Source organism: Symphalangus syndactylus, chromosome 4, assembly GCF_028878055.3.
Source record: "Symphalangus syndactylus isolate Jambi chromosome 4, NHGRI_mSymSyn1-v2.1_pri, whole genome shotgun sequence".
Taxonomy (NCBI): domain Eukaryota; kingdom Metazoa; phylum Chordata; class Mammalia; order Primates; family Hylobatidae; genus Symphalangus; species Symphalangus syndactylus.
This window is the reverse complement of record NC_072426.2, coordinates 35,365,392-35,388,958: the sequence shown is the minus strand read 5'-3', so window position 1 is coordinate 35,388,958 and position 23,567 is coordinate 35,365,392. Positions and strand designations below refer to the sequence as shown.

The following is a 23,567-nucleotide window of genomic DNA, read 5'->3' as shown; positions in this document are numbered from 1 at the left end:
ATACACGTTCACCAGCTCTCCATTTCGTCAAGATACCTGCATTTGCTGTCTCTAAATAGGGATGAGATTTGGCCTCACTTCAGTAAGCATGAGAGAATAATAGACACAGTGGACATGGAGCCAAAGGCTAAATTTGGCAGCTGATCATTAAGGCTCCTGGAAAGAGGCTTCAAGTAAAGAAACTTGTTTCCCTTTGTGTGTATCAAACAAAAGTCAACAATGAGCCCTTATATCAGATTCTAATATTCTTTAAACTCTATTTATTTGAAGTAGACCAGAGACTCTCTTCTGACATGACTACTGAAATCTCTCAAAGTCTCATGACTTGATCTGGAAAGATTAGAGAATGTTTTCCCATGGTCTTCTTCCTGCAGCTAGCATTCAACAGGTGTATCCTTGTTGCATTGTTCTATGCTGAGGGGCTATGTAGGTTTTGTGGTTGGACCTATTGAGGTATTAGTTCCTTTGATATAAGTAAAGGGAGCTGAATAACCAGGAACTCCAAAATGATATATTGATGAGTGGGACATCTGCTTAGGATTGAAAAGAAGGTTCCAGGAGCAGCAAGGCTGTTCCCTACCATATGAAAGGCACTTCACATAAAGTTCTTAAGGTACACAGAGAGAAGGTCAAGAGTAGATGTTAATTTTACATAATGAAGGAAGAATGTTTTCTCACACATGAAGACATTTTATTTCCTTGTTTTCCTACCTCTTTGCCCTCTTTTTCGTAAAATTTCTTTGTGTCACAAAGAACACATGTTCACTATAGAAGAGATGGAATATATAGATGAGAAACATGAAAAAAATTAAAATGAATTATAATCCTATCCTATAAAAGATGTTGGCATTAATATTTTAGTATATCTCTATCTCGATCTTTTTGTGTGTATTTAGGCACATAATTTTTAAGGAGTGGTGTTATTCTGTAAATTTTTAAATCTTTTTTAATTTAAAGATTTATCATGAACATCTTAATATAACAATGAGTGTACTACTGTAACACATTTTTGATGGACATATATTAGTTTTTCTTTAATCCATCTCCTGTGTTTGGACTTCTAAAGTAATTTTTGTTTCCACAAATAGTGATATGATGATGAATATTCTTTTTTTTTTTTTTTTTTTGACGGATTCTCACTCTGTCACCTAGGCTGGAGTGCAATGGTGTGGTCTCGGCTCACTGCAACCTCCACCTCCAGCCTCAGCCTCCCAACTAGCTTGGATTACAGGCACGTGCCACCACACCCAGCTAATTTTTGTATTTTTAGTAGAGACGAGGTTTCACTATGTTGGCCAGGCTGGTCTCGAACTCCTGACCTTGTGATCTGCCGGCCTCGGCCTCCCAAAGTGTTGGGATTATAGGCGTGAGCCACTGCACTCAGCCGATGAACATTCTTTAAATGAAATCTTTTTCTATACATTTATTATTTTTCCAGGAATAAAACCTTAAAATTGGATGAAAGTTATGACATTTTAAAGTCTTTTGCCTTAAAATTTCTAGTCACACTCCAGACTGGTATCATTTTCCACTTCTACAAACAGTTCTTCATCCTGCTTTTTAAAATTGTACAATCTTTCATGTAATAATTTCTACCTAAAGTTGGAAGGTATAGGAACATGCCCTGAAAAATACTAGCTAGAAACTATTTGTTGTTATTAGCCAACAACTTCAAATAAAGTAAGAGATCTTAGGAAGTCTGGTTAATTTTCCACCAGCGCTTTTGCGTTTATGGTCTAATGTTGCTGTGAAAACCTGAAAAACGTTTCTTCGTTTGCCTGAATCAAAGCATAGCCTAGTCCTAACGAGCATGTGATAGTCTCATAAATGTTTACATACAATTGCTTGATTGTCATTGTATCAGAAGACCACAGCAGGTGGTCACGCTGCTGCTCCAGAAGCTAACCTGGTAACATCTTTAGAGAATGCTTTCAATGAGTAACTTACTGCAGAAGGTAGTGGAGACTTTTCTTCATGAATATGGGTTTTTAAACACCCATAGTCTACAGCCTTGATGTTAGCTTTCTCAAATGAGCGCTTACAACTTTGCCATCTCTAAAGACTTGACCAATAGTTTGATTATTAATTCTTAGCAAAGCTTCCCGATCCAGCCCTTAGCTAAGTCCCACCCCCATGAGGACGATAGGGCCTCCAAAATCAATGTGTAGAGTTTCTTGTTTTTTTCTGTCTTTTTTTTTTTTTTTACTTTAAGAAAGTATTGAAGTATAACACACAGAGAAATGTATGCAGATCGCAAATGTACAGCTTGATGACTTTTTGCAAACTGAACATACCTATGTAACTGGCACCTAGATCAAGAACCAGTACATCACCAGTCCCCTACTTCTGGTCACCACCCCACTCCACCCTCAGTGTGTTTGAAACACCTCACATTTTATGTCCAGGGTAAGTCCTTCATTTACAGAATTCTATGTTCGCCTGAATCATTACTTTATATGAGCTAGCTACTGTTAGCTTCCATCAAGGTGTCTCCCTTGTCACTGAAAATGTGTAGAAATCTGCCTTTCCAAGTAAAGATTACAACGTTAAATTTGGGCACTGAGTGTACATCAATAGTTATGTGTTTGTGATTTCCAGGTACACAAATACATACATGGCATGCATACCAACAAATCTGGAACTACTTTCTTCTCAATGAATGTAAAGCTGAATTATGCTATATTGATCTAAGCTTAGAATATCTTTAACTACAATTGATTGCCACAGAATATTTCATGTGCCCTGTTTCCAGTTTTTTAAAATTGCTCATTTCAGTTACCATAACTATTCCTTTTGAATGCTCAAGATTTCAAAGCCAAGAAATTTTCCTCTTCTGTTTGAGATAGAATTGTATGTGTTTGTCCTGAATATCCACAGCTGTCTTTTTATATGGTTCAATTTCTGTGTCTGATATTCAGAAAAACATCATTTTGATTCCTGTGGGGTTTTTTTTATGTGAGAGCTTGAGTCAGAGAAAGAAACAGGTTTAGCAGGCTCTCTATGCTTTATATATACATATAGTTTTGAAAAAACTATTTTTTTCTTATCAAAAATTATGTATTATTATTGGGTTGTATAAGTCTACTCTTAGCAGAAGTGACAATCAAGGGTTATACTTAATATACCCATTAGTTTTTTAAAAAGCTAAAACATCTTTCTCATTATAGAAGTAATATGTCTAAGAATATTATTCAGCCATAAAAAGTAATGGAGTACTGAAAGGTGCTACAATATGGATGAAAATTGAAAATGCCATGTTAAGTGAAAGAAGACAGCACAATAGGCCACATATTGCATGATTCCATTTATATGAAGTGTCCAGAATAGGAAAATCTGTAGAGACAGAAAGTAGATTCGTGGTTGCCAGAGCTGGGGAGAATGAGAATAAAGAATGACTGCTTGTGGGTACAAGGTTTCTTTGGGGGATAATGGAAATATTCTGGAATTAGATGGCAGAAATGGTTGCACAACCCTGTGAATATCATAAACACCACTGAATTGTATACTTTAGAACAATGAGTTGTGTAGCATGTGGATTTTATCTCACTTTTTTTTAAAAAGTAAGACATGTGCATTGTAGAAAATTTGGAATCAGAAGAAAAGTAGAAAATGGCAGGAACAAGTTATAGCCTCATTGTCCAGCAACAATTACTGTTGCTTTCTAGTGTATTTCCTTCCAGTTTGTTTTGTTTTACATGTATTGTTGTTGCAGAGGGAAGACGTCAATGTTGCTTCCTGTTACATGACACAGATACAGTTATTAAATGTTGAATAGTCACATATTAAAACCAACCCAACTCCCTTAGAAAAGGGTAGGTCCCAAGAAAGATTCGTTTATTTGTCGGAGGGAATAATGGATGGGAATGCAAATAAGACAAGCAGAGAATGATGGCTAGCCCTGTAAGAAGGCATGAAGAAGAACCTGAAGGGAAGAGATCCCAGGTCCTCAGAGGCAGAAAGACAGATTTGAGCAGTTGCCATGAAAGGTGAGACTCCAGAGAGAAACATTTCTAACTGACTTTTTTAGGAGGTTCACTGTAAGATGCATAATAGGTGAGGTAAGCCACGCCTCTCTATTCATAAGCAGCTACATGGTTCACAGCTTTCTAAGAATCAGTTTATGTTTCTTTCTGCTATGTCACTGTGCTAAGACAGTGCTTCATGTGAATGCATGAGGCCCAATTTTATTTGGGTTACACATACTTATTTACTGTTGTTTCAGTCGAATGTATTTCACATTACTATTCCACACTTTCCCCTCAATAATATCAGCATTTCTCTGGATTATTGCAAACTCATCCTAAGCATAACTTCTATGACAATCTTAATTGATAATACTTACTGATGTTCTCTTGATACCAAGCACAGAGATTGAAATATTTCACAAGCATTATCTAATATAATCTTCAAAACAACCCATGGAAGGAGATAATTATCCCAGTTCACAGATAGGAAAATAGAGGCTCAGACAGATTAATTTGCCTAAAATCACTTAGCAAGTATCTTAATCATTCCCTCACTTGTCATAGGTTGTTTTCATTTTTTTTTTCTTAAAGATGTGGTAAATATATTTGCTTTAAAAACATTTCCCATTTATAAAATTATTACCTTATATTAGAAAGTATTTTTTAAATTTCCAAGGGTTGAGATTTTTTGTTCATTTTATAGAGCTTTTCCTTTCAATTGTTTCATTTACTTCCTTGTGGCCAGAGAATTTGGTTGACAACAATTTACACTTTGGGGGATTTGGGGCCTTATGGCCCAGTATGTGGTCAGCTTTTTAAATGTGCCAAGAACACTTGAAAGAAAGCTGTCTTTTTATAGGTTTAAAAAATGTGGGATATTTATTAACTTAGCCTTAGTATTTGTTATTCAGATCCTCCAAGTGTTGTTTATTTTCACTTTCTTAATCTGACATTGGTTTATTCTGATTTTTTGTCCCATATATTTGTTATTGTTGTGAATTTCTCCTTATACTTAAAAAGTTTTCTTCAATTTATTATATGCTTTTTGGTCTATGAAGATTCCTGTTACTTCTCTTATGAATTGGCCTTTTGTAACCTTCTAGATTATCTCTGGCAGATAATTTTTTATACCATTTTGTAATCAAATTCAAAATAACTATGTAGGTAGGATGATCTTACATTTTTATTGGCTTTGGTTTCCATAGTTCTTTAAAGCCTGGATGCCTTTAATTTGTTTGTTTTTAGTATTTAAATGTTCATTTATCTCTAGGTGTTTTGGCTAGTATCTTTGAGCAGTTACCTTAAGGGAACTTGGGTTTTTGACCTGAGTCTTTGATATCTAAGAACAACTTTATGTTGTTTTCATATAAATATTAATTTGGCCCAAGTCAGAAATGTATTATTATGTCCTTTTTCTTTCAAGAATCTGTTTTTTTAATTTTTCATTTTCAATTATTATGGATGCATGTTAGTTGTACGTATTTATGAGGTACATGTGATATTTTGCTACAAACATAAAATGTGTAATAATCAAATCATGGTAATTGGGTGATATGGTTTAGTTCTGTGTCCCTGCCCAAATCTCATATCCAATTGTAATCCCCACATGTTGAAGGAGGGGCCTGGTGGGAGATGATTGAATTATGGGTGCAAACTTCCCCCTTGCTGTTCTCATATTGAAGTTCTCAGGAGATCTGGTTGTTTAAAAGTGTGTAGCACTTGCCCCTTTGCTCTCTTTCTCCTGCTGCCATGCGAAGACATGCTTGCTTCCCCTTCGCCCTCCACCATGATTGTCAGTTTCCTGAGGCCTCCCAAGCCATGCTTCCTGTACTGCCTGTAGAACTGTGAGTCAGCTACACCTCTTTTCTTTATAAATTACCCATTCTCAATTCTTTATAGCAATGTGAGAACAGACTAACATATTGGGATATCCATAACCTGAAGCATTTATCATTGTTTTGTGTTAGAAACATTCCAATTCCACTCTTAGTTATTTTTAAATATACAATAAATTATTGTTAATTTACTATAGTTGCCCCATTGTGCTACCAAACACTAGATCTTACTCTATGTAACTGTATTTTTTACCCACTAACCATCCCCTTTCTGCCCCCCTTTCCACTACCCTTCCCAGCCTCTGCTAACCACCATTCTATTCTATTCTCTACCTCCATGAGCTCAAATTTTTTGGAGCTCCCATATATGAGTGAGAACACGAAATATTTGTCTTTTTGTGCCTGTTTTATTTCATTTAACATAATATCCTCCAGTTCCATCCATGTTTCAAACAACAGGATTTCTTATCCATTCATCTGCTGATGGACACAGGTTTATTCCATATCTTGGTTATTGTAAGTAGTGCTGTAATAAACATGGGAATGCAGACATCCCTTTGATATACTGATTTTCTTTTTTTTTGTTTTGGGTATATACCCAGCAGTGGGATTACTGGATCATAAGATAGTTTGATTTTTAGTTTTTTGAGGAACATCCATATTGTTTTCCAAAATGGCTGTGCTAATTTGCATTCTCACCAACAGCTTTCAAGGGTTTCCCTTTCTCTACATCCTTACCAGCAATCATTATTGCCTGTCTTTTTCATAAAAGCCATTTTAACTGGGGTGAGATTATATCTTATTGTAGTTTTCACTTGCATTTCTCTGATGACGAATGATGTTGAGCATTTTTTCATATATGTGTTGGCTATTTGTACATCCTTTTCTGAGAAATATCTATGCAGTTCTTTTGCCATTTTTAAATTGGTATTTTTTTCTGTTGTTTGAGCTCCTTATATATCTGGTTATTAATCTCTTGTCAGATGGGTAATTTGCAAATATTTTCTCCCATTCTGTGGATTGTCTTTTTACTTTATTGATTGTTTTCTTTGCTGTGCTTGATGTAATCCCATTTGTCCATTTTTGCTGTGAGATCTCAGGAAATCTTTGCCAAGCCCAATGTCCTGGAGTGTTTCCTCAAAATTTTCTTATAATAGTTTCATCGTTTCAGGTCTTAGATATAAGTATTTGATCTATTTTGATTTAATTTTTGTATATAGCATGAGACAGGGGTCTAGTTTCATTCTTCTGCTTACGGATATCCAGTTTTCCCAGCATCATTTATTGAAGAGACTGCCTTTTCCCCAATGTATGTTCTCAGCACCTTTGTCAAAAATAAGTTGGCTGTAAATGTGGGAATTTATTTCTAGGTTCTCTATTCTCTTCCATTGGTCAGTGTGTCTGTTTTTATGCCAGTCCCATGCTTTTTTGGTTACTATAGCTTTGTAGTATGATTTGAAGTCAGATAATGTGATGCCTCCAGCTCTATTTTTGCTCAGGATAGCTGTGATGGTTAATACTGAGTGTCAACTTGACTGGCTTGAAGGATGGAAAGTATTGATCCTGGGTGTGTCTGTAAGGGTGTTGCCAAAGGAGATTAACACTTGAGTCAACTGAATCTGTAGATTGCGTTGGGTAGTATGGACATTGTAACAATATTGATTCTTCCCATCTATGAACATGGAGTATCTTTCCATTTGTCGTGTCCTCAATGTCTTATAGCTTTCGTTGTAGATGACTTTCACTTCTTTGGTTAAGTTTATTCCTAGGCATTTTGTTTTATTTGTAGCTATGATAAATTGGATTACTTTCTTGATTTCTTTTTCAGATTGTTCATTGTTGGCATATAGAAATGCTACTTATTTTCGTATATTGATTTCATATCCTGAAACTTTACTATTTATCAGTTCTGATAGTTTTTTGTGGGATCTTTAGTTTCTTCTAAATATAAGATTATATCATCTGCAAACAAGGATAATTTGACTTCTTCCATTACAATTTGAATGCCCTTTATTTCTTTCTCAGGTCCAATTGCTCTGACTAGAATTTCTAGTATTATGTTGAATAAAAGTGGTGAAAGTGGGCATGCTAGTCTTGTTCCAGATCTCAGAGAAAAGGCTTTCACTTTTTCCTATTCAGTATGATACTAGCTGCCAGTCTGTTGTATATGGCTTTTATTGTGTTGAGATATGTTCCTTCCATACCCAGGTTTTTGGGAATTTTTATCATGAAGGATGTTGAATTTCATTGAATGCTTCTTTGGCATCTATTGAAATGATCATATTGTATTTTTCCTTCATTCTGTTCAGATGATGTGTCACATTTATTGATTTGCATATATGTTGAACCATCCTTACATCCGTGGGATGAATTTCACTTGATCGTGATGAATAATCTTTTTAGTGTGTTGTTGAATTTGATTTGCTAGTATTATATTGAGGAATTTTGCATCTATGTGTATTAGATATATTGGCCTGTAGCTTTCTTTGTTGTGTCTTTGCTTGTGGTATCAGGATAACATTGGTCTCACAGAATAAGTTTGGAAGTATTCCTTCCTTCTTGATTTTTTGGAATAGCTTGAGTAGGATTGCTATTAATTCTTCTATAAGTGTTTGGTAGAGTTTAGCCGTGAAGCCATCAGGTCCTGTCCATATTTATTTATTTATTTGTTTATTTTGGACAGAATGTTTCTCTGTTGCCCTGGCTGGAGTGCAGTGGTGCGATCTCAGCTTACTACAAGCCCTGCCTCCCAGGTTCAAGTAAGTCTCCTGCCTCAGCCTCCCAAGTAGCTGGGATTACAGGCATGTGCCACCACACCTGGCTAATTTTTGTATTTTTAGTAGAGACGGGGGATGGGGTTTCACCATGTTGGTCCGGCTGGTCTCGAGCTCCTGATCTCAAGTGATCTACCCACCTCGGCCCCCCAAAGTGCTGGGATTACAGGTGTGAGCCACCACGCCCAACCCTGTCCTGGCCATTTATTTGATGGGAGACTTTTATTACTGCTTCAGTCTTGTTACTTGCTATTGGTCTATTCAGATTTTGTATTTCTTCATGGCTCTATCTTTGTAGGTTGCATATGTCTAGGAATTTGTCCATTCTAGGTTTTCCAGTTTATTGACATATAGTTATACATAATGGTCTCTAATGATTCTTTGAATTTCAGCAGTATTAGTTGTAACATCTCTTTTTTATATCTGATTTTATTTATTTGAGTCTTCTATTTTTTTCTTAGTCTGGCTAAAGATTTTTCCATTTTACTTATCTTGTCAAAAAAATTCATTTTGTTTATTTTTTCTATTTTTATCTCAATTTCATTTATTTCTGCTCTGATCTTTATTAATTCTTTTCTTCTACTAATTTTGGGTTTAGTTTGCTCTTGCTTTTCTAGTTCTTTAAGATATATTATAAGGTTGTTTATTTGAAGTTTTTCTACTTTTTCGATATAGGCATTTATTGCAATAAACTTTTCTCTGAGTACCATTTGTGCAGTATTCTATAGGTTTTGGAATGTTGTGTTTGCATTTTCATTTATTTCAACACATTTTTAAGGTTTCTTTTTAATTTCTTCAATGACTCAGTGTTCATTTAGGAGTATATTAGTCTTTTCTGCATTGCTATAAAGAAATACCTGGGACTAAATAATTTATAAAGAAAAGAGATTTAATTGGCTCATGGTTTTGCAGTCTTTACATGGAGCATGGTGCTGGCATCTCCTCAGCTTCTTGGAAGGCCTCAGGAAGCTTATAATCATGGTGGAAGGTGAGAGGAGAGCAGGAATGTCACATGGCCAGAGGAGGAGCAAGAGAGAGAGAGTGCATGGGATAGGGGAGGAGCCACACACTTTTAAATGACCAGATCTTGTGTGAACTGAGAGCAAGATTTCACTTATCACCAAGAGGATGGCTCAAGCCATTCATGAGTGATCTACCTCCATAATCTAAACACTTCCCACCAAGCCCCAACTCCAACATTGGGGATTACAATTTAACATGAGATTGGGTCAGGGAAAAATACCCAAACTATATCTAAGACCATATTGTTTGATTTCCATGTGTTCATATAGTTTCCAAAGTTACTCTTGTTATTGATTTCTAGTTTTATTTCATTGTGGTCAGAAAAGATACTGGATATAATTTTTTTTTTTTAATTTTTGAGACTTGTTTTGTGGCCTAACATATGGTCTATCCTTGGGAATGTTTCATGTGCTGAGGAGAAGAATATATATTCTGCAACTGTTGGATGAAATGTTCTGTAAATGTCTGTTAGGTCCATTTGGTCTATAGTGCAGATTAAGTCCGATGTTTTTTTTCTTGGTTTTCTGTCTAGATGATCTTTCCAATGCTGAAAGAGGAGTACTGAAGTCGCTGGCTGTTACTATATCAGGGTCTCTCTCTCTCTCTCTCTCTTTAGCTCTAATAGTATTTGCCTTATATATCTAGATGCTCCAGTGTTGACTGCTATATCCTCTTGCTTAATTGACCCCGTTGTCATTATGTAATGATCTTCTTTGTCTCTTTTTACAGTTTTTGTCTTGAAATCTATTTTATCTGATATAGATATAACTAATTCTGCTCTTTTTTGGGGGGGTTTTATTTGGGTGGAATACCTTTTTCCATCCTTAAGTCTCTGTTATGTGTTTTTAAAATTGTCTTCAAATAGTGTCTTGGTGAAATTTATAGTCATTCATATCATTATTTCTATATGGAGAGGGTTTGTGTCCATTAGTTTTAGAAGATATTTTGATAAGATACAATGGGATTCTTATACAATTTGTTTGTCATTGATATGTAAACATTTTACTGAAAAAAAAATACATAGATTTGGAGTCTTCCATTGTTTTTCTCCTCCTTCTTCTCCTCCTTGCTTTTCCCTGCTCCCTCCTCTTTTTTGTAGTGGAAACATTTTGTTCTATTAAATCACACTTTGCTCCTTAGTTCTTCAGGAACACCTACTATATTAATCCATTTTCACATGGCTGATAAAGACATACGCAAGACTGGGTAATTTATAGAGAAAACGAGGTTTAATGGACTCATGTTCCACATGGCTGATGGCTGAAGAGGCCTCACAATCATGGTAGAAGGCGAAAGGCAGACAAGGAAAAAAATGAGATCCAAGTGAAAGCAGAAACTCTTTACAAAATCTTGATCTTGTGAGACTTATTCATTATCCCGAGAACAGTATGGGGTAAGCCGCCCCCATAATTCAATTATTTCCCACTGGGTCCCTGCCACAACACATGGGAATTAGGGGAGCTACAATTCAAGATGAGATTTGGATGGAGACACAACCAAACCATATCGCATACTATTCAAGAGATTGCATTTTGACAGTCAGTCTCTTTATTGTCGTTGATCAATCATCAGTAAAGACAAAGAAAGATTGTCTTTACTTCTATATTTAGAGAGAACTTCTTATGCTTGACCTGTACCTCACTAATTAATTTTACAACATTTTCAAGTCTCCTATATACTGTTGCCAGCACGGCTTTCAATTTGGTGACTTTATATTTCATTTGTACATGGTCTTTCTTTATCTTGTCCCATTAACTACTTATAATTTCATCTGCTATTAGTTTATAAATGTACATTATCTTCTTTTACATGATTAAGTACATGAATCAGATGTTTGAAGTTTTTCTTCTGCTGTTTTATATAGCATGTTTATCTAAGTGGAACACCTTTCTTCTGTGCCTTTAGGTAATTGCTTGTACATGTCTATTCTTCAAGGTTTTTAATAGGTCATATGTTGAATGGTCTCTGTTTACACTATCAATACACAAAAGGATTCACAAAGGCCAAGGTTTGAAGTATATTCCAAATGCTGGGATAACCATAGGCTCTGTCAAAGATCAAGGTAGGGCTCTATGATAGCATCCCAGGAAACCACCCAGTTCCAGAGCAGACAAGCAAAGCTACTCAGTATAATGTGAGTTGAGAGAACCTTTGAGGGTCAATTAAGGACAACAGCAAGGAATGTGACCATGGAAGTTAGACTAATGTTCAGTCTTAAGAGGCAGCACCCCCTTACCTGACTCCCTCTTGCATTAACCCCACAAGATCAATCAGTTCTGTCATAGGCTCAAAACTGAAAGGGCCTGGTTGAGTGGGCTGGAGGAAGCAAAAGCAGAACGGAGAGAATATTTTTCCATACTTTGTTCTCTCTACCTGGTCCATCCTCAGCAAAGGACAGTCAGCAAGGTTACTCCATGCTGATAGCAGCAGGCTGGTTTCCTACTGGAGCCACTGGGAAACCTTCTTCCTCCACCCTTCTTTCTTCACCCTTCTCCCAAGTCAGTGTGGCTCTCACTACTCCAGATTATGGACATCTGTGGTGAAGAATGTCTGCCTACTTCCTGGGCCAATTCTTTTCCTTGTGGACATGGCAGTCTGCTGACCATCAGTGATGTTATCACGTGGCTCCATGGAAGTGAATTTGGCAGAAATCCTTCCAGTTTTTGGTATGTGGTTACTTTTTACCCTTAGTTTCTGGTACTGTTGTGGATAGAGGCTGCTATCCATACAGACTAAGGCTACTTGCAGTGAGATGATGGTAGAGGAGGGTTCAAGGCATCAGTGCCTTCATTGCCATCTTGCCTTGAAGTCCAGCTAATTGCATTTTGTGATGTGGCTCTTTTGGGCATAGAGTGAACTCGTTTATTCAAGACTCACTTTCATATTAGTTATAAATCATTATCCATATGTAATGAGTACATGTGCCTCCCTTTTTCCTTTCTTTCCAAGCCAAGTAGTGACTCACCAAAAAGTACTGAGAATCCCTTGAATTAGGATGTTTAAGTCTAAAAGTGGGTGAGAACTTTATGAGACCCTTATATGTAAATATTATTAAGATTTATAAATCGGCTCTAGAAACTAGAACAAAATAAACAAGCACTCATTTGTTTTTCTAAATCCAATCCAATCCTAAGCCCCTTCTACCTGCACATACTGGGGCTCTCCTCCCCACCACCACCTTCCCATTTGGTGAAAGGGTGTGGTCCTTGGTCTCTGGTGGTCCCCGTGGTTACTGATGCACTTCCTGTTAGGGAGCAATGGTTGGTGCAATGCCATCTGTCAAACACTGCTCTTGTGATGGGCCACACAGATGTCCCTCAAGGTGTTCCTCTCACCAACTGCAGGCTTAGCCACACGCTGCTGCTTTCGAGGCCACAGTGCTTAATGATCAGTCACCAGAGATAGCCACATGCAAGTTCTCTGCCATCCCCAGGTGGAAGGTTTTCTAAGAAAGGTGGAGTGGCTGTATTTTTTATTCCATTCAACAAACGTTTATTGAAAGCTGCCTACAGGCCAGGCACTGTGACAAGATTTGAGGATTTAAAGATGAATAACAATTTCTGTTGCCAAAAATTTATAATCTCAGTGGGGTGGAAGTAGAATGCATATAAACATAATAATCAGTATTACAAATCAGAATTTGATAAACCGCCTTAGAGACAGTATAAAGGAAGGATGTTTGCAGTGTGTCTTCCTCCAAAATGTAACTTGAATCTGTATTTGGCTGCATCTCTGCTGATTCTGCCCTGTCAGAGGCACCATCCTTTCTGTCCTGGAGAACTTAGGGTTTCCTCACCATTCCTCTGCTATTGCACCCCTGCCCCCATGACATGTTCTCTGTACATACAACAGTCTCAGTGATATTGGGGATTCCTTTAAAAAGCAAATCAGGATCAGGCATGGTGGCTCATGCTGGTAATCCCAGCACTCTGGGAGACCAAGGAAGGAGGATCACCTGAGATCAAGAGTTCAAGCCCAGCATGGCCAACATGGTGAAACTCCATCTCTACAAAAATACAAAAATTAGCCAGGCATGATGGTAGGTGCCAGTAATCCCAGCTACTCAGGAGGCTGAGGCAGAGAATCACTTGAACCCAGGAGGCAGAGGTTGCAGTGAACTATCGCGTGATTGCACTCCAGCTTGGGCAAAAAAGCGAGACACTGTCTCATAAAAAAACAAAAAAAAGCAAATCAGGCCTGTAATCCCAGCATTTTGGGAGGCCAAGGTGGGAGGATCGGCTGAGCTCAGGAGTTCAAGACCACCCTGCATAGCACAGTGAGACCCCCATCTCTACCAAAAATACAAAAAATTAGCCGGGCATGGTGGCACATGCCTGTAGTCCCAGCTACTCAACAGGCTGAGGTGAGAGGGTGGCCTGAGCCTGAGAGGTGGAGGTAGGGGTTGCAATGAGCCGAGATTGTGCCACTGCTCTCTAGCCTGGGTGACAGAGCAAGACTTGACTCAAAACAAAACAAAACAAAACTTAAAGCAAATCAGAACCTACCACACTTCTGCTTAAACACTGCAGTGGCTTCTCACTGCATTTAGAATAAGATCCAAACTCCTGACTATGGCCTGAAAGGCTGAGTATGCTCTATCCCCACCTACCTTTCTAGCCTTCCTGCTTCCCCACTTCCTCTCCCTCGGGCTCTCCAGGCCTGTTTCCTCTCCCGTCTCTTGACTGGGCCTTTCTCATTCTCCAGATGGCAGGAATGAGGCCTCTTCAGAGAGGTCACCCAGTCTGCCCTTTGGGCTTCCCATCCATTATTTTTTCTCGACATCCTTTGGCTTTTTTCAAGGACCCCCTCAAATTTGTGCTGATGTATTTGTCTGCCTGTTTACTTGTTTCTTTCCACCTGACTGTGAATCACCGCTGGCTTGCTTTTCACTGTACACCTAAAGGCCTGGCACTCATTCAGTGCTTAGCGTATAATTTTTAAATTAAGACTGCCTTAGTCCCACAGGTGGAGAACAATTTCAGTAGGTGAGTTAAGGGCACGAGGAAAGGGCCTTTGAGCAGAAGTAATGACATAGGCAAATTGTCAAAGGAGAGGTTCCCTGGTTATTTGTAGAAGAAAGTAGACCCGTGTGTCTGAACCCAGCACACAGTTCACTTATGGTGGTTTTGAAATCTGCCCTGGAATTCTCATGCATCTTTTAAATTTTTGGTTTATTTTTTCAAGACACAAATGAAGTCTTTATTTTTTCAATGAGGGCAATGTTTATTAAGAACAGCACATAAGGTGGAAAAGAAGGTTGGTTTCTAATCTTGGTTCATCTCTCCCACTGATCTTGAGTTTTAAAAGCATAGAGAGCACGATCTTCTGTGGGTCTCCGCTGTCAGAGAGCCCTGGTGAGAATCATGAGCGGATGTAGTAAAAAGTGCTTCTTTCATATCAGCAGGTGGTTCTGTAGTATTTGCATCCATAAACTTCTATGCAGCATCCTTTCTATTACTTACTCTTTTCTTTTTTAATCAAAACAGTCCATTGAAAAAATAATGTTGATTACAACAATGAATTCTGTTGATTTAAATGGTGGAAGGCAATGTTATCTTGGGGATATAATTCTGTGAAGTTTTGATTCAGGAAAGTCCATCCCAGCCCTTGCATCTCTTTCCTGGCTCTGGGACCATTCTTTATTCCAGCTGAGATGCTTATTTTATGTATGAAACAGCTCCCACCTACCTACAACTGCTGATTAAAAGCTCAGAATAATGAAATCCGCACAGTCGAAACTTGGCTGTTGGCTATAGTTATTATGCAACTCTTAACATTTTCCTTTTGTTCCTGTCAATAATATAAAATTCTCAGTTTTTTATTTCAGGGCTCACTCTTCGAATACACTAAAATTTGTTGCACTAGTATTTTTTAATGGCTGAGCTAAATTACTTCTTAAAATTCAGATTATATGCTTTTGGGAGGAATAAGAAAATGTAGTGTCCATCCAATAGCATCATTCAGACTGTCTGTGAACAGCTAAATGGAGATAAGAGTACAAAGGTCCCTCCATGGGCCTTCAATTTTTGTCTTTAAGCAGACTGCTCACCATGCCTTGATAGAAATAGCAAATATAGGGCTAGGCATGTTGGCTCACACCTATAATCCCAGCACTTTGGGAGGCCGAAGCGGGTGAATCACCTGAGGTTGGGAGTTCGAGATCAGCCTGACCAACATGGAGAAACCCCGTCTCTACTAAAAATAAAAAAGTAGCCAGGCCTGGTGGCAGATGCCTATAATCCCAGCTACTCGGGAGGCTGAGGCAGGAGAATTGCTTGAACCCAGGAGGCGGAGGTTTGCGGTGAGCCAAGATTGCGCTATTATACTCCAGCCTGGCAACAAGAGTGAGACTCCATCTCAAAAAAGAAAAAAAAAGAAATAGCAAATATAATAAGAGACATAGTGTAAGTGATAAGATGCAGCATATTCCAATAGCGGGACGATTCACAGCAATTAGGAGACCCCTAGTGGTGTTTCTTAGACAAATGATAACTCTCTTCCTACCCACTCATCTTAATTTCTGAATTTCTAATGTTAGAGGAGTCTTGCACGCTTGCCTGAAATCAATTAGTGGCCCTACACTGAAATGTGCCTGTCTGAGCAAACAAGTACATCAGCCACAGTGCCCTGAGTTATTGAGTTATGGGGGCAGAACTCTAGAGGTCTTCTAGGTGTCTTGTGAGTGAGGGAGTGCACATGCGCAGAACTTCCTGGGAGTCTCTTTCATAAGAGAGGGACAGAACACCATGAAGGTCATCAAGGCAAAGACTGAAGGTTGGGTTGGAGCACCACCAAAGGAAAGGAAATGATTTGAAGAGGAGACCAGGCTAACTAAGGTCACATTTGGCTCTGTCCCTATTTTTCCGATGGGTGGCCCTCAGAGAGAGTCACCATTAAATTAGGGGACCTTTGGACCAGAGGGGTAGTCAAGAAAGGCTTTGCAGAAAAGGGGTGTTGTATAAGCATATATTCCCAGCACTGTAGCAAATAGCTATACCCCACAGACACTTGATGATTCGTTCAGTGTATGAAACGGGCACTCTGAAGGTATAACCACACACACGCACACAAATTCACAAGCTACCATTCCATGATTTGTTAATATAGGAAAAAATGTGTGTATAGATGCGTGTACATTTGTTTTTGTTTGTAATTGCTTCTCCTAGAACTCTTTATTGATACAGAGAAAAAGGTAAATTAGTTTATGAGGTGGAGGGTTAGTTAGGAAACCTTTCCAGGGGAGGTGATGTCTGAGTAAGGTTTTAAGGAATGACTAGAATTTGCAAGACAGACAAGGAATTGAGGAGGGTTGGCAAGAAGGAGTGATGTGTGTACAGGCACTGAGATAGTGCTACAGGGTGAATGTCTGCCTCCTCCCCCAATTCATATGTTGAAGCCCTAACCCCCAGTGTGATTGTATTAAGAGGTGGGCTGTTGGAGAGGTAATTAGGTTTGGATAAAGCCATGAGGGTGGAGCCCCATGATGAGATTAGTGCCCTTTTAGGAAGAGGAAGAGACATCAGAGCTTTGTGTCTCTACCTGTCATGTGAGGACACCACAAGAAGACAGCTGCCTACAAGCCAGGAAGAGAGCCCTCACCAGAACCTAGCCACACCAGCACCCTGCTGTCAGACTTCCAGCCTCCAGAACTGTGAGAAATGAATTTCTGTTGGCTAAGCCACCTAGTCTGTGGTATTTTGTTATGGCAGCTGAAGCTGACTAAAGGGGTAGTTAGAAAAGCTTTTTAGAGGGTAGTTAGGAAGGCTTTTGTGACAGAGCTGCCACAGTAGGATATCTGAATACGGTTTTAAAGAATGAATAGAATTTGCCAGGCAGACAAGGAATGGAGGAGAGTTGGCAAGAAGGAAAGGTGTATATAAAGGTAACAAACAACATTTAGAATTTGAGAAAGCCATTTTGTGTGGCTAAAGTGTGCTACGTTAGTTTCTTATTGCTGCTGTAACAAACTATCAAAACTTAGTAGCATAAAACAAAGTTTATTTTCTTATAGTTCTGAAAAACAAAGGTCTGACATGGGTCTCACTGAACTTAAAGTGTTGGCAGGCTGTGTTACTTTGGGGGCCTTAGGGGAGAATCTGTTGCCTTACCTTTTCTAGCTTCTATGGGTCACATACATTACCTGGCTTGCAGCCCCTTCCTTCATCTTCAAAGCGAGCAGTATAGCATCTTCATATTTCTCTCTGACTCTGATTTCTTGCCTACCGCTTCCGCATTTAAAGGACCATTGTGATTGCGTTGCACCCACATAGATAGTCCAGGATAATCTGCTTATATTAAGGTCAGCTTACTAGCAACCTTAATTCCATCTGCAACGCTCTTCCCTCATGCCATGCAATGGAACATATTCACAAGTTCCACGGATTCCGTGGACATATTCAGGGAGGCCATTATTCTGCATACCACATATGCAACGCAAGAAATTGAGGGCGACCGTAAAGAGAAAAGTTGGCATGACCCATCATCCCTAGGTGGAAAAGATCATCCATTCAAAAGGGACCTATCATCTGACATTTAAAAATAAATAGAGGAGTGAAGGTACTGGAGATTTCCCTAAGGTATAATGGGTATGTTTCTGTTGACTATTGGTTCATAAACCCAAAACTTGGTGGCTTAAAACAGTAATAATTTATGATTTCTCATGATTCTGAGGGTTGGCTGGTGATTCCACTGCTGGTTTCACCTGGGCTCATTCATAAACTACATTCAGCTGTAGGATTGGCTGAGCTGGAATGTCCAAGATGGCTTTACATTATCCAGCACTTGGTGACAGCCATTGGCAGGGCTGCCTCAGTGGTTTTCAATGTGAACTCTCATCCGCTGCTGGGTTAGGCCACTTTCCTTACATGGCGGTCTTGTGGCAGCATTCCAACAGCAAGAAGGTGGAACTGCAGGGCCTCTGGAGACCTAGACTCTAGACCTCACACAGCATCACCTCCACCACGTTCTTTTGGGCAAAGCAGTCAGAAGCTTAGCATTAATTCAAGAGGAAGGGAAATAGATTTCACCTCCTGATGGGAGTTGCTGCCGTGGCCTTTTTCATCCAGCACAGCCTGTAAAGGTAGGAGTTTTTGTTCTGAGAGTGGAATTTTGAAATTTGAGATTTCAGAGGCAAAATGTTTCTGGATGACAACAATATCCAGCACGTGTCCAAAAGGATGGATGGCTCAAGTAAAATGTGGTAAAGATCACTGGCACTGAAGGAGAGAAGAAATTGTGAGGCTAGGATGTGGGCTGCACCATCCTGTGGGCCCAAGAATGCTGTGTGGGCAGGGAGTGTGGAGGAGTGGCCTGAAGTCCAGGAGATGACAGCAATAATAGTGGGCAGGTATAGGATGATCAGACCAGATGGGGTGGTTCTGTAGACCACGAAGAGCATGCTCATGCTTTTCTAGGTCAGCCTTGTGAGTGGTGGGGACCAGAACCACTCCACCATGCCCTTCACTTCCCCACCTGCGCTGTCTTGTTTATTTAACAGTTTTTCAAATAAGCTTTTCCCTTCTGACTTCTGAATACTGTGCAAGTGGATTCATCGGTATTGGTGAAAATACGAAATAACGTTCAAGTCAGTTTTGAGTAAGATGACAGAGCTGCCATAGTAGCAGATTACCAGTGTCCTTTCTTTCAAGCTTTTCTTCTTTTTTTTTTTTTTGCTACCTTCCTTGTCTCTTCAGGTATGTATCTAAGTATGAGACGGTCTCCACATCGATCAGCAGGATTTATAGTGGTGACATTTATTAATAGTGTTAAATGAATAATACTTATTACTCTCATTCTAGGTAAATAAAAATCAGAAACCAGAGTCATTATCCAGATGGTCCTAAGAGTACACTCAACCATCAGAATGCTAGATATGAATAAATTAGAACCTATAACAAGTGGAGAAGGACAAAATTGCGTATTTTTATAATTACTACCATAATTTAATGTTTCTTTGTTTATGTGTAACAAATGAACAAATGATTTACAACAATGCAACTGTAACATGAGTTTCCATCCTTGGCTGTGATTTCACATTCTTAAAATGCTTTTTAGAGTACCACAAGAGAAAATTCTACTGCAAATAAAAGATTTTCAGTATTGGGAAATTCAGTGAATGCTTCCTGGAAATTCCATATCTGCAGCAAGTGATCCGGGCCATGAATATTTAACTCTGCCCCGCCTTTTATTTTCCCTTACATATTATCCCTTTTGCACAAGGGTCAGCACCTTTGGCAGTCACTTTGGTCTTGAGCGGACTGCTAGGGATTAGAGGACCCACGGATGTTATTCTCACCTTTGACACAGAAATTCTTCTTAGGACTACTCATGAAATGTGTCTAAAAATAAGTGAAGTAATGATAGTTTTTATAATCATAGCCTTAATACAAAACTAGAAGGGCTTCTGTTACTCTCGAAGTAACCTTCAGTGAAAGTGACACAGCCATTCCATCAGTGCTGCTATGATTCAACTTATTTGGGGGATTCCTTCTTGGGGGCTGCTATCAGGGCTAGTTTGCAAGCCTACCAGAAAACTAATTCTGTATTATTAGTGTCCTATTCTCCATTTTTACTAAGTCTAAACATTCTCCCAAATTTTAGGGATTGGCTGTGTATGACATTTATCTATCAAAAATAAATAAATAAATAAAATTCACCCTTAAAAGAGTAAGGTTTCCCACCACTGAGGACATTTAAAGTAATGAACCTCCATTTCCAAAGTTGTGAGACTCCAGCTAGAACCTGTTTTTCTGATTCAGGCTACTACCCCATGCTAATGTAACCAGAAACTTGTCAAAGAGGGTTAATTATTCTGGGATTGAGAAATGCCTCAGGTAAGCATTTTTAACCCATCTTTCCAACTCTATTATCTTTTCATTAACTGTGACCTCCTCCCTGCCCCCTCCACAACCAAAATTTTTTCTGTCTTCTTTGCTTAAGATCAGCTACACCACATCTTGTTTCTGTGTTAATTTTCAGTGAGTTACTGTTTGGTTAATTCTTCCAAGTTGTATCCTTTTTATATATCTTTGTCGTTATTAGGTTTATGAGTTTGCATCTGACTCTGGCCTTCCACCTGACTCAATTTTGTTGTCATCTGAAGGCATTCATCTTCAGCATCATGATTATAATTTTTGAAACCATCAGTGTGTCCGGTACAGCACTGAGGACCTAATCATCAGTTCACGTAATCCTCACAACAACCTTAGGAGATGAGTATTATCATGATACCCACTTAACAGATGAGGAGACTGAGGCTCAGAAAGTACAAACAACTTGCCCAAAGTCCAATGACTGGAAAATGAGGGAGCTAGGATTCAAACTCACATCCTTCTAAGGCAGGGTTTCACAACCTCAGCCCTATAACATTTGGGGCTGGGTAATTCTTTGTTGTGGGGCGTTGTCCTGTGCATAGCAGCAGCGTCTCTGATCTTCTACCCACTAGAAACAGAACTCCCTCCTCAACTCCCCACCAAGTGACAACCAGACACGTCTCCAGACACTGCAAAGTGTTCCCTGGGATTTGTTTAGGACCCACCAATCTAACATCAAATTCATGCTTTTGCTATGTTATACTGTTAGATGGGTAACTAAGAAAACCACAGAAGTTTAAAACTAAATTTTCAAGAAATCAATTTTAGGAGTCACCACGCCTGGCTGATCATCAGAATTGGAGATTTTAAAAGACTCTTTTTCCCCACCCAGGATGTTCAGGATAAGTATTCGTCAGGTGGACAGGTATCTGACTGTTTTAAGCCTCTCCATGGTGTAGGAATTAACAGATCCAATCCTAACCTAAGCACACATCTGTTCCTTGAATCACTCTACTCCATTCCTGCCAAATCGTTCTCCAGCCTCAGCTTTAACACCTCCTGTGATGGCGTTACAGTTGACAGTTCCATACCCTTCACTTTCTGAGACAGTCCATGTTCCAATAGTCCTAACTGTGAAAAAGAATTCTTCTTAATATTCTTTCTATATATCTTTGTCAATGCCCTTAATCTCATTATCCAAGTTATCATTTTTCTCAATCAGATGAATTAAACAAACACTTGAGTCCCAATTATGTATTAGGCTTTACTCTGAACAGTTTCTTTACCATAGCCATTAAAATCATTACTGACTCCTTAAAAAGGACCACCCACCCACTTTTCTCAGTTTAACAAAGGACTTCCATTGCTTGTCGGCCTTTTGGCTAAGATCAAGTGTAGCATCTGTTCTTATTAGTTTAACAATAGACTCCCTCAAAAAGGCAATTACAGTTAATGAAAATCTTAAAATCATACATGGCTGGCCTCCTGTCCAGCTGCTACTGGTAAGCAGCCTGCACCCCTGTTTGTGGAGGGTCCTGTCCCTGGGGAGACCAAGCTGGCAGGTGCTTTTTTTCTTCCTCTTGGCCTCTCATCAGCAACCCTGTTTAAACCTTCTTGGATGGTTTCAGGAAGATTCCAAAGTAACTCTCCTGGTAAAATTATTCTTTGCCATATGTTCCAGATTTCTTGATGAAAACACAGAAGATAATTTTTTTGAATCTTGCTTTATTATGGGCCCTCTTAAGAATATCTTTTTTATGGCTGGGCATGGTGGCTCACGCCTGCAATCCCAGCATTTTGGGAGGCCAAGGTGGGGAGATCACTTGAGATAAGGAGTTCGAGAATAGCCTGGCCAACATGGCAAAACCCCATCTCTACTAAAAATATAAAAATTAGCTGAGCATGGTGGTGGGCACCTGTAATCCCAGCTACTCAGGAGACTGTGGCAGGCGAATCGCTTGAACCTGGGGCAGAGGTTGCAGTGAGTGGAGATTGCACCACTGTGCTTGTGCTCTAGCCTGGGTGACAGAGTGAGATTCCATATATATATATATATGAATTATGAATTTGATTAATACAAATAAATATAAGTTAATTCAATTAAATTTAGACTTAACAGTTTACTCTTCTTTGACATCAGGTAGTCTTTCAGCCTGCACTTTTGATTATTCTCTAAGTCCCCATAACAGTTTTGAACCTATAGAAAACTGCTTTTCAACAACAGATATTGGCTAATGGGCAATGTTGTGATGAAGTAGATGTGAGCATTGCCAAGGCTGCCTATTGCCCCAGTGTTGAAGTTCAGCCCTACAGGTGACCGGACTTGCTAGCAGGCCAACGTGAGTAGCCAGTAGGCTATAAATGTGTGCCAGCTGTCCCGACGGTGGCTGAATGGAGCTCCAATAGGCAGGTTGTGTTTAGAGAAAACCAAGGAGAAAATAACAGTTAACGGGAATAAACTGTTTGGGGTCAAAATAACAGTCCCATGTTTTTGTACTTGTGTGAGATATAAAAAGAAAACTTGAGTGTCAGTTAGGCTTAGTATGAACTTCCAAACAGCCTCGCCTGTGCTTGTGCACCTCCAAGGAAGTGGCTGGACAAAGGCAAAACTCCCTGAACCTCTCACGTCTTTGATGGCTCTGGAAAGCCTTGGTGTCCTTACTGCGGTGTTCGCTCTCTTCTTACAGAGTTTTATAAATGGACGCTGACATGGACTACGAAAGACCCAACGTTGAAACTATCAAGTGTGTGGTCGTGGGTGACAATGCCGTGGGGAAGACACGCTTGATCTGTGCCAGGGCGTGCAACACCACACTCACGCAGTATCAGCTGCTGGCCACCCACGTGCCAACCGTGTGGGCGATTGACCAGTACCGCGTGTGCCAGGAGGTAAGATGCACAGAGTGTCTTTAGCATCCCTAGGGCACATCATTGCTGGTTGCCAGTCTGATTTTTTCTAAAGGAGGAGCGTGAATAAATTGCACATTCAAAACAAAACTAACCTTTTTAGTGCCACAAGAGAAAACAAAAGCAAAATGCAAACCGGAGACTGTGGCTCTGGTATCCTGAATGAGGGTTGAGACAGGTGATTCCAAGAAGGGAATTAAGACTTAGCTTAAATCCTGTCAGATAGAATAAGGAAACTTAATGCAAGTGAAT

At 39.2% G+C, this 23,567-nt stretch overlaps 1 protein-coding gene and 1 pseudogene across 13 annotated transcripts in view; both read left to right on the top strand.

Annotated features, from left to right (window-relative positions):
• RHOBTB1 (Rho related BTB domain containing 1) overlaps window positions 1-23,567 on the top strand; it is a 114,926-nt gene that overhangs the window by 51,114 nt on the left and 40,245 nt on the right. For 10 of the 13 annotated variants that reach the window (XM_055274414.2, XM_055274409.2, XM_055274413.2 and 7 more), the window contains one exon: window positions 23,096-23,297. In XM_055274414.2, coding sequence (XP_055130389.1) covers window positions 23,106-23,297 — 192 coding nt within the window. In that variant the 5' untranslated portion in view covers window positions 23,096-23,105. Of the gene's footprint in view, window positions 1-19,093; window positions 19,290-20,621; window positions 20,751-22,732; window positions 22,748-23,095; window positions 23,298-23,567 lie in introns of those variants that run through there. The other 3 variants (XM_063637899.1, XM_055274412.2, XM_055274407.2) reach the window with 3 other exon arrangements.
• On the top strand, window positions 21,771-21,930 carry LOC129481491 (uncharacterized; annotated as a pseudogene).